At 39.7% G+C, this 18,177-nt stretch overlaps 1 protein-coding gene across 2 annotated transcripts in view; it reads left to right on the top strand.

Moving 5' to 3' along the window:
- PLCXD3 (phosphatidylinositol specific phospholipase C X domain containing 3) overlaps nucleotides 1-18,177 on the top strand; it is a 139,602-nt gene that overhangs the window by 18,483 nt on the left and 102,942 nt on the right. Inside the window, exon 1 of one of the 2 annotated variants that reach the window (XM_045186365.3) lies at nucleotides 7,191-7,447. The exons of the other annotated variant lie outside the window; for it this stretch is intronic. Coding sequence (XP_045042300.2) covers nucleotides 7,345-7,447 — 103 coding nt within the window. The 5' untranslated portion in view covers nucleotides 7,191-7,344. Of the gene's footprint in view, nucleotides 1-7,190; nucleotides 7,448-18,177 lie in introns of those variants that run through there. 2 annotated transcript variants of the gene reach the window in all.

Here is an 18,177-nt window from a genome sequence, read left to right as displayed (position 1 = left end):
CAGGCCAAAACCAGGTCCATGGGAATCTGGTGACCTTTCACTTTGCAGGATGACACCCAGCCCACTGAGCAGAACCAGTCAGGGCCCAGGTTCTCTTTGGTATTTGAGATTTGTGTTTTTCTTTTTCTAATGGCATCATATCACGTTCACTTTGAGATCCCTTATGCTTTGGATGAGAGATGTAGACACTGATCTAGAATAGTCAAGCTGCTAGAATCAGATAGCGGAAAAGGGGGTAGCCTGGGGCTAGCGAGAGCATCGGGAAACTGGAGAGTCATTGAATGTGCAGAGTTTTGGCTTTGCAAGATAACAACGTTCTGGAGATCCGTCGCCCAAAATATGAATATACTTCACACATTGAACTGTACGCTTACAAGTGATTAATTAAGGTGGTTAAGTTTTTTGTTATATGTTGGTTTTGTTTAATCAAAAAGAAAAAGAACTTGCCCCATCTGAATAAGATTTATGATTTTTAAAAATAGATTTATGGTTTTGACATAAGCACCTAGAGGCTTGCTCCACGGTTTTCTGTAGTGTTTGTAATTCTTTGAAGCTCTAACTCTGCTTCAGCTTCACTCCGAGCTGTAAGGCTAATCTTGTTCTGCCCTCTTCGTGTTCATTCCTGATCTTACTCGTTGAAGATTAGTGTGATATCACTAATGCACTTTGTCCTCTTAAGTATCCTTCTGGTAAGGGTTAATGAAATAACACATGGCGAGCTTTGACATTGCTTATATTGAAAACACCTTTTGGGTTTGTAGACATTTAGCATTCATATTGCCCACAGTTACCTCCCAAGAACCATGTCTTTTCTTGGATGGAGTTGGTGGCACCATATTACAACTTAGATAAGATCAGAATTCATTCATTTGGAAGTTACATTCTAAACACTAAATATATTGTATTTCAGGCTGTGCTACGGGCTGGAAATGGAGGTAAAACAGCTAGATTAGGCAATTTCAGTCAGTAATAGGAAGGAAACCATAAACAACTGCAGAAAAATAACCCTTTGGGAGAATTCACGTAGGTATGTCAGAGGAGGATGCTGATTTTTATGGAAACGTCTGAGCTCCTGGTCAAAAGAAAGTGTGTCTTCTTTTGCCTAGCCTTTTTAGAAACTGTTGATCTAGTTGGAGAGCACTTGCTGAGTTGTAGGGTCACCCTGAACCCTAAAAGTCTGAAGGAAGTTGTTTCAGAGGTGATGGGCAGGGAATGCTGCTCTGTATGTGTGATTCCGTAAGGATAACCTGACTCTCGTGCATTAGGCTGGAGAGTCTCCCACAGGCAGAAGTGCAGCTTCAGAGCTTTAGGAAGAGATCGCAGCGACAAGGATGGGAAGACCATTATCGAGGGACAGGCTTGTCAGAGGCACCTCCATACATGGTCTCTAATCCTTGTAACAACCCTGTGCAGTCAATGTTATTTCCGTTTTACACATGCACAACCAGAGCGATGAAATACTTGGGCCCACAGAGGTATTAGGCGACAGAGACAGCTGCCAAGTTTCATAGTCCGAGGCTTTTTTAAAAATTAGATACTGTATACAAAAAAAACTCCTAGGTCTCGAGTAGCAGTATTCATGATTTTTCTAGGGTTTTCTTCAGGACAACTATAAATTCTATTTTTCTCTGTTGTTCTAATTTAACTAAAGTACATATTTATTTGAGCTTTTCTAGAAATAATTGGTATTCATGTATTCTAATCTTTTAACTTACTTTTCCATTATGTTATAACTTTAAAAATGGACCTAGGTATTTTCTTAAATCCTCAAACAAGTAAAACACCAAACCTAATGGTACTTAAATTGAGCAGGAGTGAGACTGAAAGTTCGCTCTATGTCTTAAGCTCCAAATTGTGTTTTTTTTTTTTCTTTGCAGCATACCCTAGCTGCAAGATGCCATTGTGCTGCTTTCTATCAGCCGGGAAAAAGCAAATGTTATACATGAGAAAGATGTTCAGTGCAGCTCCATCAACCTCACAAGTGCCAGAGGAAACTTCAAATCCCAATGTCATGTTCAAAAGCACACTGCTGTGTGGGGAAGCTCAGAGAGCCTCCCAATGGGCGCTGTGTTAGTCCCTGACCCAGCATTTTGCTTTTGATTGCTTTTTTATCGGGAGTTTAAAACATTTCCCAGAATATTGCTTTTAGGGGATTTTTCTGGGCTAATGTTTGGGCAAAAAACATTTTTAGTCTTGCTAAAAGGAATCTTTTTTTTTTAAACCAGAATTCAGAATAGAAGATGACAAAGCTTTTGGCTCCTATCTCTCTAAAATGGTTTGATTTTATGGTGGTATTTGCTGACAATAATAACAAGTGCATTTTCCAAACTTTGAGACAATACTCTAATAGAATATTAAGTGAAAGGGATTAATTTTACTAGATCTGTTTTTCCATTTAAAAAACATACCATATGGAAACAGCATTTAATGATTGCTTTCTACATTGTAGGTGGTGTGTTAGATACTTTGGCAAATATTGGCTAACATTTATATGTAACTAACTCATGGAGGGTCATTTTTTTAATTACAGAATTTGTTCCTTTATGATCATAATTAATTGCAACTATTTTAATTAAAAAAACTTTTTAAAGGAACTTTCTTTCTGCAGAGTATTGAGAATGAATATAATTTAATTTTATTGATACAGTATTATTGTTATTAGCATCAGTATTGAACTATGTATCATACAGGGATATTTGGAAGAAGCTATTGGTATGTGCAAGTTGTATGTACAAAGATTCTGTGGACTGACATCTATATTTTTAAGATTTTGTATTTGACTGCAGTTTTTGCAATTAAAATATTTTTTAATATAGTTGATATACAATAGTTTCTTTTTTATTGTGATAAAACATACACAATGTAAAATTTAGCCCTTCAACTATTTTTTTCTTTTTTTAAAATTGTTGTTCAGGCACAGTTGTCTCCATTTCCCCTTACCACTCCCCCTCAACCCAACCATCCCCACCTCCCACCCTCGATCCTACCCCACTTTGGCTTTGTCCATGTGTCCTTTATACACGTTCCTTGACAACCCTTCCCCCATTTTCCCCACATTATCCCCTCCCACCTCCCTTCTGGTTACTGTCAGTATGTTCTTAATTGAAATTAAGTAACCATTTTTAAATGTATAGCTGTGCAGCATCAAGTGCATTCACACTGCTGTGCACCCATCAGCACCCTCCCTCTCCAGGACTTTTTTCATCTTCCTCAGCTGAAACTCCACAACTGTTAAACACAAACCCTCCATTCCTCCTCCCGGCCCCCTCCTCTGGCCACCGCCGTTCTCTTTTTGTCTCTACAAATGGGACTACTCTATGTCCCTCATCTCAGTAGACTCATGCCGTGTTTGTACCCTTGTGACTGGCTCATTTCACTTAGCCTGGTGATGTTCAGGGTCACCCGTGTTGTAGCACATGTCAGAATTTCTTCCCTCTTTACGGCTGCGTGACAACTGCCTTGCGTGTCAGGCCACCTTTTGCTCCCCACTCACCAGCTGACAGACACATGGTGCTCCCACCTGTTGGCTCTTGCAAATCGAGCTGCTGTGAACACGTGTGCCAGACATCTGTTCGGGTCCCTGCTTTCACTTCTTTTGAGTATATTCCCAGAAGTGGAATTGCTGGGAATTGCTGGGGTTTTTGATATTCAATGTTTTTTTGAGGAACCTAGTTGTTATAGTTTGGATTTCTCTTCTCTTCTGCCACTTCTTTGCACTGTTAGTGTGTCTGCCTTCTGAAAACTTTCCCTACCTAGTTATACCTCTTTAGCTGAAGAGGAACTTAGCTGAGTTGATTACAATTGTGCCTAGAAGCAAACTCTGAGGGACATTTAATGAAGTTCATTAACTTTAATATATAAATTTCATCACATGTATTTTAACACTAACAGCTTTTTAAATTTTGTATATTTTATATAATTCAAAGTGTTGTTGATAGTGTTTTAAATAATTAAGATCATAGGCGTGGTATCTTCTAGATAAGTAATATATTATAGTTATTTGAATTAAGATTCCTTAATCTAGATATTAACTGTGTGATTATATGTTCTGGTAATGGACCAAATACTGGATTGTATTCACAGCAGAACTTTTGTTTTGAAAATTTGTGAATTGTTGTTAGTTATAGTTGCTCATTTTGTATCCATGTCAGCCCCTTAGCAGGGTTTTAGATTAGCCTGTGGAAATACTGAGTCTAGATCTTGAGTATAAAATGCAGATACAAGCCTTTGTGAACCTGCCAAAAAGAAAACAAAGCAGAATTTACTGGTGGTACAATTGGCCTTAATAACAGCTGACAATTTCACTCAAAATAAATAAATAACAGGGCAAGAAGAAGAGGGGATGTGATATTCAGTCCGTTATGATAATTCAGTGTTAGATCTTTAGCCGTGATGCATGCGAGTCATCTGAGGAGACCTTCTCAATGGTCTTGGTCCTTTTCCCCAGACTTCTGAGGACCTCCGTTACTGCTGCAGCATTTCAGCAAAGTGACTTCCCAGACTCCTGGCCGTGTCTAGGCGAGCCAAACGCCCAGCCCACACTAGGTGCCTGCGCTGCAGCCCCGCCCAGGACTTTTGTCTTGGGTCCTGTCTCTGTTTCTTCACTCCCGTTTCTGCTCTGGGGCCATGTTTCCATCCAGTGTCTGTTTGGATTCTGACCCATTTGGCTTGTCTCTCATGTCTACTTGCTTCGTGAAAAATAGATCTCTGCAAAATGAAATAGGAAGAATGATCTAAATTAGGACCTTTGTAAAAACAAAAACTGACATAGAGAAGATTTCCTTTCCTGAACCGGAGAAGCTACTTTATTGACAATTAGTAGCAGCAAATCAATATATCCTCCCTCCCTCCCCACACCTCTTTCTCCCCTTTTTCCTCCTCCCCTTCCTCCTCCTCCTCTTCTCCCTTCTTCTCCCCCTCTCTCCCTGCTTCCTTCCCTGTCATTCAGTCAATCAGCATTTACCTTATAAGACTTAGTAGACACTGGTAGATTCTATGGCAACAACATAAAGTAAGATGGCCTCTACCCTTAAGTAGTTCATATTTTTTTGGAATAAGTGTGCATGCTAAAAAATAATAACAATATGCATGAACAAAACAAAAGTGGAGACCTGCCTAGCTTCTCTGCGATATGCAGTCCCTGAGGGGGGAGTGGGCAGGGAAGATTTACCACAAGGGATAATCCTGAGGTTGCATCTCAAAGAGTTAGTTTCCTTGGCAGAAAAGAAGGCCCAGGACAATTCCAGGCAGAAGGGTCAAAATGTGCACAAAGCATCAAGGTATCAAGTAGTATGGCACATTCAAGCAATCGTGAGTTGTTTGACGCAAGGTGACACATCTGGAGATAAGACAGAGCAGCAGGTAAGAGCTAGAGGAGAATGAGACAGTCTCAGCTGAAGCTGGGAAAGAAACATCCTTGCGCCATGCTTAAGGAGCAATTCTGAGGTAACATGTAGGATATCACATGGTGAGAACTGCCACATCAGACGTCACATCCGAACATCAGTAAGCCTGGAGAGTCCTGGGCGGTCGCTCAGTTGGTTGAAGTGTCATCCCTATGCATGAAGGCTGCAGGTTTGGTTCCCAGCCAAGGCACATACAAGAATCAACCAATGAAATCAATGAATGTATAAATAAGTAGAACAACACAGCAGTGTTTCTCTCTCTCTCTCATCAATAAAAGAAAATAAAAACGAACAAACAAAAAATAAGTCTGGAGAATCCCGTATCACTGCATTCCTTGATTTTTGTAACTGGGACCCCTCAGACTTCACAGTTTGGGTTTCTAGCTCCAGTCTTGGATGAGGTACCTGGGCAATGAGGACCCTCCCAATGGCTTAGCTACTGAGCAGCAATTTACCTTCATTTCCATGTGCATTGATTTCTCTGTGTCAAAGAGGTTTTGGATTAGCTTCTCAACCCACCTGATGGTCTCACTCAAACTTCTTATACAAGCTACAGGGTTGTGCTGTGAGCCTAGGCTCTCTGCCCTGTGTTGTTAAAGAGAGAGGGAGGGCTAGAAATGGTACTCTATTTCCAAATAATTTGAGTTGCTTTTGGAAAAAGTGGTTTGTATTTGTAAGCAAATGTGCTTCTTAATACAGAATCCTAGGGTTAAACTGGCTTACTGGCATTGAACTTTTCTGGTACTGAGATTTCTTTAAAATGAAGAGGTTAACTAGATGACCCCTAGATTCCCATCATATTCTATGACTCTGTAGTAAATTGAAATATTGGCTTCAAGTTTTTGCTTCTTTATACATCCACTTGGAATAGCCTCATTATGAGCAGAGGATACCTCCCTAACCCTTAACTTTGCTCTTGGCCATGTGACTGCTGAGAATAGGACAGAAGGTACAATATTCCAGTTATGAGCTAAGCCTTAGAGAAGCCTCCCTCTTCCATCTCTGCCATTACTATTTGAGTAACTCTCCCTGGGCAGCCCGCCAGGCTCAGGAGGTGGATAAGAAATACATGGAGCAGGGCTGTGCACACCGCTGCTGTCTAAAGCCAGGCCTTCTCAGTCTCTTCAAGTTTGTAGATGCTTATGGTTGTGTGCCACTGAGATGCAGAAGTTGTTTGATACACAGCATTTTTGTGGGAACACCTAACTGATACAGCCTCTGTTGCCGCAGTGTTTTGCACATTGTGACACTTGATAAACATTGATTGAATGATTTTATTACCAGGAGTTATTTCATTGCACTGTTTTTGCATGAGTTGTAATGGTCAAAATAATAATCCACTGAATTGTTTGTATTATTAATCTAAAGTATAGTGACTAGGGATTCTTAAAAAAAAAACAACAACACAACTTTTAATGGGGGAGAGGGGATAGTAGTTACCCAGTGCTGCACTTTGCAGACATTCCATAAACTACTTTTACCCCACGACTATACCTGACCCCACTCCTAACCGGGACATGCCTGTCACCAGTCCTTAGAGATGCCTCTCCTCGCGAGCTCCCTTCAGAGGTTTTTTGAATGACTTTGTAATTTTCCCAGCTGGCTGTATTGGACCATTCTGACCTAGGTCATTTGGGGGAGAAAAGAGAGGCTATTAAAGAGATGAAGGCTTTTAATGAGACTCTTTTCACTGGATTCTTTGCAAATTAGGTCAGTTATAATCTGATAAAAGCAGGAGAGAGTCTGCTGTGGATAAGTAGAAAATTGCGCTGAGATACAGAACAGCCTCTTCAAACTGACTTCTCATACCCAGATGAGATTTTCTGGAGCAAGCTGCATCGCTGAGAAATCCAGAGTGTGGAAGTTGACTATGGTACAAGGGGGTTGGACCTTAGGGGTCACAGAAGAGACATCGTGATCCTGAGTAGCATTTTAGACAATGGGTATGAGGAAGATGGACCTGACTCTTCGACAAGCCTTTCGAAGAGAACTGGGTAGCATCACAGACCTGTTAGCAACGGGGATGCTGAAACTCAGAGAAGGTGAGAAATTGGCCCGAATTCTCTCAGCCACCCCGTGACATCTGGTTAGTTTCTATAATGTCATGCTAATAAAGTTGGTGTTTTTATTGATCATCTGCCATAAGCTCTTCACTGTACTAAGATATTTAAAAAAGGGGTTATAGGACAACTACTAGTAGTGCAAGTACCGTTTCCAGAGCTTTTACTTGGAACTAAATGATTTTGATCTATATCATTTCATTTAATTTTCATAATTATACTATAAGGATAATAATATCACTCTCATTGTTCAGATGAGGAAACAGAGGACCGGAGAAAAGAAGTGATTTTTTTTCCTCCAAGTATATAGGATCACATACATAAAACAGGCTTCTGGCTTTTAGAAGACTGAGGGAGTTTGTTCAGGATGCCAGGGCTAGAAAAATGGCATGTAAGAGGTGAGAACAGTCCAAGTGATACGAGGCTGGCTAGGAGAGAAAGGCCTTGGACAGAAGGATCTATAGGAGGGGTGCCCCATGGAGGGCTTGCATGTCCCTGCGGTCTCTGTGGCTGCTCAGCTCTGCCATCACACAGGGAAGAGCCATGGAAGTCGGTAACTAATGAACATGGATGTGTTCCAGAAAGCATCACATATGGACACTCAAATGAGAACTTCTCAAAAGTCACCCCTTTTGCCTTTTTCAGCTATCTAAGACTATAAAATCATTCTTAGCATGCAGGCTGTACAAAAACAGGTGGTAGACTAAGTTTGGCCTGTGGTCTGTGGTTCCCTGACCTTGGTCTAGTGTCCAGCAGGACATTTTTGTAGCAGGAAACGGGAAGAACATTGCCATGGGATGCTGGCCCAGCAGGGGCATCTAAGGGAACCACACTGTATCACCAGCTCAGAACCGGGGGAGACTGGAGGGTCAACCCTGCTAGCGTAATGGTTTACCCTTTCCAGAGGCCTTCATGCAAACGGTTTTTTTTTTTTAACTTTCTGCCCTTCAGTTTCCTCCTCTGCGAGATATGAGTAATAAGAATACTTACTGTTTCTGTCAGGTTTCCCAAGTTCAGCAGTGCACTAGGAGGGCTCCCAGGACTCAGCATAAGGTCATGCTTACAGCTCTGATTTGCTGCCGTGGAAGGATACAGATCAAAAGCAATAAAGGAAAAAGGCACATGGGTGAAGTCGAGGAAAATCAGGCACAAGCTGCCAAGGGCCCTACCCCAGTGGACTCGCATGGGACGTGCTTATCTCTGTCTGCAGTGAGTGGTGACCACACGTTTGAGACGTTGCCAACCAGAGAAGCGCATTAGGGTTTACACGGGGAAGATGTGCCTGGCATGTATCCAATCCCAGACCCCTGGAAGGAAAGGAAAGTAGGCGTTCATGGGAAACCACATCTGTGCAAATAGCTCAGGCACAGTGAGCTGCTTGTCTGGTGAATTCTGGATATGGTGGAAACCCTCCTGAAATCCAGGTTCCTAGATGCCAGCCACGAGTGAAACTTATGAGGTCTTTCAAAGAAGAGCAGCTCACTCTTTTCTGCACACTCTCCCAAAGTGCCGAGGATTACGTGAGATAATGTATTACGCTTAAATAATGCCTGGCAGAGAATGAACACACAAAAAACTACATTTCACTCTCAGCTGATTAACCAGGAGGCTAGGAGGCAGACAGAGACGATCTCACAGGGTTGCAGGCATGGCACGTTATTTTGTGGACATATTTATTTTTGTGTTATGAATCATCACACACTCATATACCACATGGTAAAATGTTATAATTTCACCTTTCAATCTGTAGCAATTAAGGCAACTAAGACTATGGTCTCCCCAATAATCACCCAAGTGTCCTGCCTTATTGGCCAAACAGATACTTAGAGAGAGGGCCAGCCACAATGTCATTCTGATGGTCAAAATTCCCACGATAGTGGAAGGATACTCATACTTATGGACACCTGAAGATTTTCAGATTTGTTCGAAATTAACAAAGAAGGGAACTTTTGCTGTAAGTTTCCCCAGAAGAGCCGGAGGGGACATCCAAGTCATCGTACAATAGTAATTGACAAGGTTACCTCTGTGGATTGTTCCCCTCTGAGTCTTTCTCTCTCCTAACAAAGCCCGAATACTGAATGGTTCCACACTGTGGTGCTCAGAATTGGCACCAAGAGGGGCTGTTAAATGCACTATCAATTTATATGAGGGAGCAAGTCATTGCTTCGCTTTGGGCTGTAGAAATCCCAGTGATCATAAATTGACTCATTAAAGGCTCAAGATGTCAAAGTTCCTTTTTTATTCTGTTGAGATACTGTTAATCCTCAATTACCCATTAATGCATTTCCACTTCTTGGCTAATTTACATGCTAATTTTTAAGTCCAGGCAGAGTTTCCCCTGCCATTCAGAACATTTCCCTTCATGTGCAGATTTTTTTAGACAACAAAAATCCCTTAGAAAGTAAGATAATAAATTTTCTGCATAAAATATCATGTAAAATATCGAGGAGACAGAAAAGGCTTAAAGTCATGTTTACTATTTTGGATTATCCACAATCTTGGTGCTGACACTGGAGTCAACCGTGAGTTTTTTCCTAAAAACAAGTGTTCTTAAAAGGAAGCCAAAACTATTTTATTCTCTCACATAATAAAACAATTATTCTTTTATAATGGAGATATAATTTAAAATTTATATCATTATCTACCATGAGCATTTTTTTCTCTTTTGGGCAGCTAATGAATCTCCTGAATATTAAGAAATTAGTTCCAAGTTAAAGAACATCCATTCTCTAATAATTCCATGTTTGTTTTTTTTTCTTATGGTGAGAAAACTATAACCTTCAAACCGTCATCACTTGTCCAACCTTTAAACTATTACAATGTCATCTCTGCCATAGAGCAACATGGCCTGTCTATTCTGGGTTGAGATTTCATGTTATTTTATTACATACAAATTGTGGTCCAGATTATTTACTTTCTTTAAGAGCCTGCTTTGATTATTCAAAGACTTTAGGAGAAATCCCCTTGGTTGAAATCTCAATAATGCAGCCATCTTCAATTCTATCCTGTGTAATTTAATGTAGTTTGTGTGCTTCTTCATCACCTTAAATCTCTTACTGAGTTTTATAGGCCAGGAAATCTTAAGTCAAGAGGAAAATGGTATTGAGTTAGACAATGAAGAGAAAGAATGGTTTATCAATTCTTAGTCCATTGTCTACTTACCCAATGGTCCAGAAACCAGCGGGGTAGATTGGATGCAGCTACTGATGTTTACAGAATAAAGAGAATGGGGTATCCTTTATTCTATGGGTTTGCGTCAGTATGTCTATCATTCAATTTGAACTCATTACATTTATATTTTAAGTAGGGAATAGATCTAGATTTTAATTCTGTGGCATTGTTCCGGGACTGGGGCAGAGGCTTGGAGGCCCCGCTGTGTCCAGGAAATGGGATCCTCATTAAATCCAGCCCCGTAGAGAGGGTAACGGGGGAAGGAACGCCATGTGAAAGCGGTGTCCTTGGGTGTGAGCAAGTAAACTACAGTTTGGTTTTGCTAACAAGTATTTCTATATGTCCTAAAGGAAAGGCCATTGTTAGGTCTGATATTAGTCATATTGGTATTGAACTTGGGTTTAAAATGGGGGATTAATCCAGTGGGCAAACTGAAGCTCAATCTCAACATCGAAACCTTGGTTAGTGAAGTAGGGAGGGGTTTTCATTTACCTTCAAAGACTGGCTCAACAAAAAAGTTCCCACCTTTGTTGATTCAACTAGACTTAAGATCAACATGCCCATTTTGTTAAAATTCATGTGGGGTTGTTACGGGTGTTCACCTAAGTTATCCAACTTAAAATCTGACACTAGGCTAACCTGCACTCTCAGTATAAACACACTTTAAAGTTTGCAGCTACCTAGAAGGTTCGCTTCTAGGAATCTCTGTACTGCTACTGTATATTTCCAAAGTGATACCTGTACTCAGAGGTTTCAGCATTGTTTGCTGTAGTAAAATATTGAAAGCAACCTAAATATCTATCAGTAGGGGGTCTGTTTAAATAATTTATGGTACAATGTAATCCTTTGTCAGCATTTAAAAAAATACTAAGACAGCTCTGTATGTCCAGTGTGGGATGACTTTCACAGTTTTTTTTTTTAAGTGAAAAACTATGAGCCTGAAATCGGTATGATGTGCAACTATTTGGATGCAAGTATATTTGTAATGCTTATATATATGGATATATATTCATATTAATGCTCAATGTGTATAGAACATCTTCAGAAGGATACCCAGTAATTGGTAACAATTGTTCCCTCCAGGAAGGAGAGAACTTATCAGAGCCCAGGGATGAGGGGGAGATTTAAATTTCACCACATATACGATTTTATACCTTTTGATTTTTGTAATGTGTGTGTGTGATCCAACCATTGTTTTAAAAAATGGATTTGTCGCTTGTTCTCCAGAATACTTTGTTCATATTCCTATGATCACATTTATCAAACTGTCTCCCAGGAAGATGTTTCTGTTGCAGTCATTGCTTCTTTGTGAGCTCATGGAGCTAAGGGCTGTTTTGTGCATTTTAACACACTCAGGACCTAACACGTCTGGCATACAGTAGGAGCTGGATAACATTTGAGTGAATGAATACACTTTTACATGCTGTGATCCCCTATAATTACTGTTTTTAGTTTTTACTTTAGTAATTAGTGATAACCTCTCTTAACTTCCTTTTAGCTTCATTTTCTGATGTTTACCTCCCTATCTCTAAATAGTAAACTTATATTGATGCTTACTTATTTGTCAGTTTGGGGCACTACCTATTGACTTACTGATATAGTGGTTAAAGACTTAGCTATCTTACTGACTCCATCCCTTATCATCCTTTATTATAATTGAATTACCATTTCTGGTTAAATCCCTCAGCTGATGTTTACATTCCTATGACTAGACTTCTCTTGTTCACTACTAAGCCAAGTCATGCATGATGATTTTATTTCATAGGATGTTTTCCTAAAGCTGAAGATTGCACTTTTAAAAATTGTTGTTTTATTTATGCTTATGGGTATTATGTTCTAAATTGTCACAAAATTTTGTCACTTGCACAGGATAATTTTTCCAAATGCTCACAATTCCAAACAGTGCATCACCTCTGTTCCCTGGACACCTCACTCCTGAGTACCCTAACCTCTTGTTACAGTATGAGTTGGTCTCTAGACTGGCCGTGCAGCTCTCATCTGGACTCACCTTTTCTGACCCTGTGTAGAATCTCTGATATCCTGGATACTGAGTCTGCATCTTCTGTGCTATGATACAGATAACGATGAAAATAATTACATTTATTGTGTGCCAGGTACTGTTTGTATGCATGGCTCAGGGAACCCTAATATGCTGGTGAGGTGGGTGCTATTATCTCCATGTCACAGAGGAGGTAATTGAGGCACACAGGTTACGTGATGTTTTCGAGAGCACACACACAGAACATGGGAGAGTCAGTGTTCCAGCCCAGGATTCCGATTCCGGGATCTGTGCCTTCATCATGGTACTGTATGTTCTCAAGACATGTCTTCCTTACATATGAAATGGTGTTTAGGAGCTAAAATTTTGAGTCCTTGCCTTTCAGAAAAATATTACTTTATGCTCACAACTGATTGATATATTGATATATAGGTTGAAAATCATTTTCACTAAGAATTTTGGAGGCATTATCTTTTACTTTGAAGAAATAAAATGTCAAACAAGCAAAACAGAGACAGACTTATAGATGGAAAGCAGGATGTCAGCGAGTGGGAGAGGTTAGAGGGTAGAGGGATCGAGCATAAAGGAAAAAGGACTCATGGACACAGACAACAGTGTAGTAACTACTCGGGGGAGGAGGGTGTAAGGGAACTAAACGGTAATGGAAAAAATATAATAAAGGTTATATATTTAAAAAAATAAATAAAATGTCGTTTGTATATGACCTGTTTGTAACTAAACTCTGTTAACTCCTTGGAGCTCCTGTTTATCTCCAGTGTTTTGAACTTTGATGATGATTTCCTTCCACTTGTTTATTCATTTTTCTGGGTCACTGATGGTTCTTTCAACCTATAGGCTTACATTTTTAGCTCTCAGAAAATTTCGTTGTTGCTTCTTTGCCAATTTCCTCCCTGTTCTTGTTTGTGGCTTTATAAAAATCCCACTAGTCTGTGTCCCTAGAGATCCCTTTTCTCATTTGGTTGTGGTCTCTCTATTTCGTGTTGGAGACTAGATTCGCATGTTTGGTGACTCTTGCTGTCCACTCTTGTTTAAGAATGAGGCCATGTAATAGTTTATTGGGAGCTTGATGATGATGATGTTTATGTGATGATATGGGCCGGAGGGGGCTTGAGGATGCAGTTTACCAACTCGTATTCACCCTTATGTGATTAGATGACTAGTGTGTGTCTCTCCACTGAAGTAGATACCTCTGCAAGTTGTTCTGTAGAAGCATTTTTTTGTTGTTGTTTTTTCTCAGATGCTCTTTGGTTTTTCAGAAAAGAACATTCTAGCCTTTTGTCTTTTGGGGTTTCTAGCATTAATGGAGCTAGGCCACTAAAGGAGCTGGGATTTCCACTGCTAAGTGGCATTTGCCCACATTCAATTTTGACCATAGACATGCCCCTCTGGGATCAACTTCTTCTGAGCAAAATCTTTCTTCTCCTTTCATTTTGGGGGTTGGAACCCTTGCTCAGCTGTATGGGATGGAGAAAGAGACCTATGGGTCTAATCGCATCGATACATAGTTTGGACACATGCTCTCCTCATTTTCAGCTTGCCTCATTGCATCTTCCACGATACTTGGTGCCACTAAACTATGACTTTTCAGGGTTCTGTGGAATGATTGTCTTTCTTTTTATCAGTATCCTCCTCGTCAGGCCCTTGGGTCTCAGCATCCCCTGCTTTTCTAAATCGTTTATAATTAATTCAATCATTCACTTTTTACCTTCCAGATATTTGTTGATGTCTCTTTGTTTGCTTTCACATTCTCATCATTATTGTAATTTTTAAATCTCTCTCTCTTAGTTTTTAGTTGAGAAGGGGATGGATATCAATGCTATTTAATTTGCCATATTTCTTAAATTAATTGCACATATTTCTAAACAACGCCTTGGCTAGCATAATCTTTGGGCAGAGCTGCTGCTCTGGACCACACCGATGAGGTCTTTGCCGAGTTCTTTTTAAACTAGCTCTTGTCAGCCCATTATCACTTTGAGTCCCACCATTCTCGTTCTCCATCTCACCCAGAGAAGTGAGATGTTTAAGATGACAGAAACTGTGGATAAGCTCTGTTGGTGCCTAAAACCTTTTGTTAGGGTGAAAAAATACAGCAGATGAATCTATGACTCACACCATGAAGGAAAGTATGAAAACAGCATATGTTATGATACAGAAAGAACATTTTCCTACCAAAATGATATATAAGTATGGCATAGATAAAAATATATCCAAGTTTTTTTTTCACTCATTATTTCATTGATGGTAAGGTTTTTTTTTTTAAACTTACTGTTGTCTTATAAAAATGCTACCATGATACATTTTTTAAAAGATTTTATTTATTTACTTACAGAGAGGGGAAGGGAGGGAGAAAGAGAGGGAGAGAAACATCAATGTATGGTTGCCTCTCACATGGACCCCACTGGGGACATGGCCCACAACCCAGGCATGTGCCCTGACTCGGAGTCGAACCAGTGACCCTTTGGTTTGTAGCCCACACTCAATCCACTGAGCTACACCAGCCAGGCCACGATACATTTTTATAGTACCTATGTTTTTTCTTCCCACATTGCTAGATTCAGTTATTAGCTTTATAAGAATTTTTAGAGGTTTTTTTTTTTCTGTCCAGTGCTTAAATTTCTTACACATTTGGAAATACTTTTCAATGAAATCTTAAAACAATTTTGTGACCCTTAAAATCTGTTTTTATTAAAAACATACATAGTATTTTAAGGTCAAATTCTTATAAGAATTCTATTTGGGGACTGCAACACTTTCAGAGTTTAGAAAAATAGGTCATGAAAGAGAGCGATACTATACTCTTAAGTGTTGGTTAATGAGATCTAAGGAGAAAGATGAAAGAAATGGGTTTCCTTTTTTGCCTGCAGAAGAATAAGGGTAAAAAAGGAAAAAGAGACTTAATTGGGTAGGGTTTTTTTTTTTCTTATTCAAGATCTTGTTTTTGTGGGAAATTTGGGACTTAACAACTCTTAGCCAATTTTATAGCAGAAGTTTATTTTCAAATTGGATTGAGGGAAAATGTCTTTTGAGGTTAGTAAGAAGTGTCACCAGGGGAGCTGAGACGGCAGCTTTTACCTCAGGCCATTTCAAAAGTCAAGAGCAGAGTTAAGAATAGACGTTGGCGGTGGCCCGTCCAATTTTCAGACCATGGACACATGTTCTCTGGTCCTCAGGCTTGCTTAGAGTGTCATTTTAGAATACACGGTGTTTGGCTATCTCTAAAGAGGCTCTAAGTCACTTCCATACTCAATCTCATTTAAAAAATAATTTTTTTTTTTTCCTGGCTGATTGTTGGATTGAAAGGAAAGCTGAGGCAAGGACCAAGGACAAGGCTTCTGATTCAAGGGAATTAATTGAGATCGGGCACATGCTGAGTGCTCTCCCATCTGTTCTGAACTCACAAAACATGCTGAGTAAATACTTACAAAAATTAAGAAAACACAAATATTTCAAACACTGGGAAAGGGAAATATGGAGACCAAAATGAAAATGCTTTAAACAAACAAACAAACAAGCAAAAAAACAAGAACCCGTGGGGATAAGTAGCAACTGAAGATTAGGAATGTTCTTAAGCTGAGTTTCCTTAACCAGGTTCAATTCTGGGTGCTATACTGCCAGTGCTGTACCATCAGTGCTGGGGGAGCCTCTGTAACTGCTATAGATTTGCACAGAAGATGGCCTCTTGAAGTATATGAGAAAGTCAACGCCATGAAAAACGTGCAAAATATTTAGCAAGCTTAGGAATCTACACCCCCTGCCCACAAATAGGGATTATTAAACAACCTGAAAAGAATTTAAAGTACATACTTTTAATATTTTTTAAAAGATAAACAACAAAATGGAAACACCAATAAAGTATAGGTGAAACAGACTAGTGATTATGGGGGTGGGGGAAGGAGTATAAGGGGGCTAAATGATAATGGAAAAAACACAAAAAGTATGGGGAATAATAAAATAAGAACAAGTAATGAAACAAGAAGTCACTGAAATAAAAGGAAAACACAATCACGTACATTGAATAGGAGACGCGAAATTGCTGAGGAGAGAATAATGGACTGGAAGAACACAGCAGGACTGTAGAGAAGTGGAAAATATGAAAGAAGAGCTATGAGAGGAAGATTTAGAAAGTCCAATACGCGTGTGCTACAGACCCAGAAGGGAGAAAACAGAGACAGTGGCTGAGAATTCCCCAGAACACAAAACATAAGTCTTCAGATGAGAAACACCTTCTGAGTACTGAGCAAGGTAAATAATGACCAGGGGGATCTAAAGAAACACTTTTGAAAGTGGAGACTGGAAGTACACATAATGTTTACCCATATTTATTTTATCTTAGTTCATTTCTATTCTTAGTACATGCATTATACTGTTCACAAGATAGAAAGCAATAGTATACACACACACACACACACATATTTTTTCTTATATACTTATAGCGGTACACAGTCAAAAAGTTTGGAACTAACTAATATTTATTTCCTGGGAGCATAATCATAGAAGTGCCTTAATAAATAGGTAATTGAGCTCAACCCAAGCTGTTGGAACTTATATAAATGGAAACTCGTATGCCCTAAAACCATAGACCACAGAGCTCTGCAAGTTAAGCCGACTGATAAGTCAACACAGTCAGTGCTGAGGGAGGGAATGGGTCAGTGAACAGATGGAATAATGGTCATTTTACAATCAGTACCAGGCATGACGTTCAACTGACCTGTAACTGGCAACTGGACAGCACCATTATGGTAGCCAAGGTAGTCAACAAGAACCTGACCACAAGTGTCTAGAGCCATGCCTGCAGCATAATTGCAAATAAAAATTTACATTAAAAATTGTCACTGATTTTGTTGAGTTCCCAAGGATTAGGAAGCCTAATTCTCTTTGAGGGGACAAATGTTCGAAGAGGAAGGGTAGCCCTGAAAGTGAACTCTATGACTGGTAGAAAAAGAAAGAAGCTCAAGGAAAACCAAGCCCAATAGTGGTCCATGCTGATGCCCAATACAGAGAGGCTTAGAGATAACAGTGAGGCATCAGTATAGGGACACCTGCTGTGACCAGGAATACAAACCTTGTGTTAAGGTAATTTAACTCTGGGAAAACCTGGAGCTTTTGCATCCAGAGAGTAAGGCCTGAGAAGATCCTTAAGAAATTGCAAATGTGGATCAGAGATGGAAGGAAACATCCAGACTTACACCAGAAATGTGAATCCCCTACCAGTAGAAGCAATACAATATGACAGCTTAGGTGAGACCACAGTTGTTTCATACAATTGGTTATACAATATAGAGTATATAAACTTTCCTCAAAGACAAGTTTGCTCAGACTTCTACACAAGCCATTTCCAGTTTTCTATTTTTTTAAATATATTTTATTGATTATGCTATTACAGTTGTCCCATTTTCCCCCTTCACTCCCCTCTGCCCCTGCACACTCCCTCTCACCCACATTCCCCCCTTTAGTTCATGCCCATGGGTCATACATATAACTTCTTTGGCTTCTACATTTCCTATACTATTCTTATCCTCCC

Source organism: Desmodus rotundus, chromosome 1 (assembly GCF_022682495.2).
Source record: "Desmodus rotundus isolate HL8 chromosome 1, HLdesRot8A.1, whole genome shotgun sequence".
NCBI classification, from domain to species: Eukaryota; Metazoa; Chordata; class Mammalia; order Chiroptera; family Phyllostomidae; genus Desmodus; species Desmodus rotundus.
The sequence above is the reverse complement of the archived record's forward strand: the minus strand, read 5'-3'. Positions and strand labels throughout refer to the sequence as shown.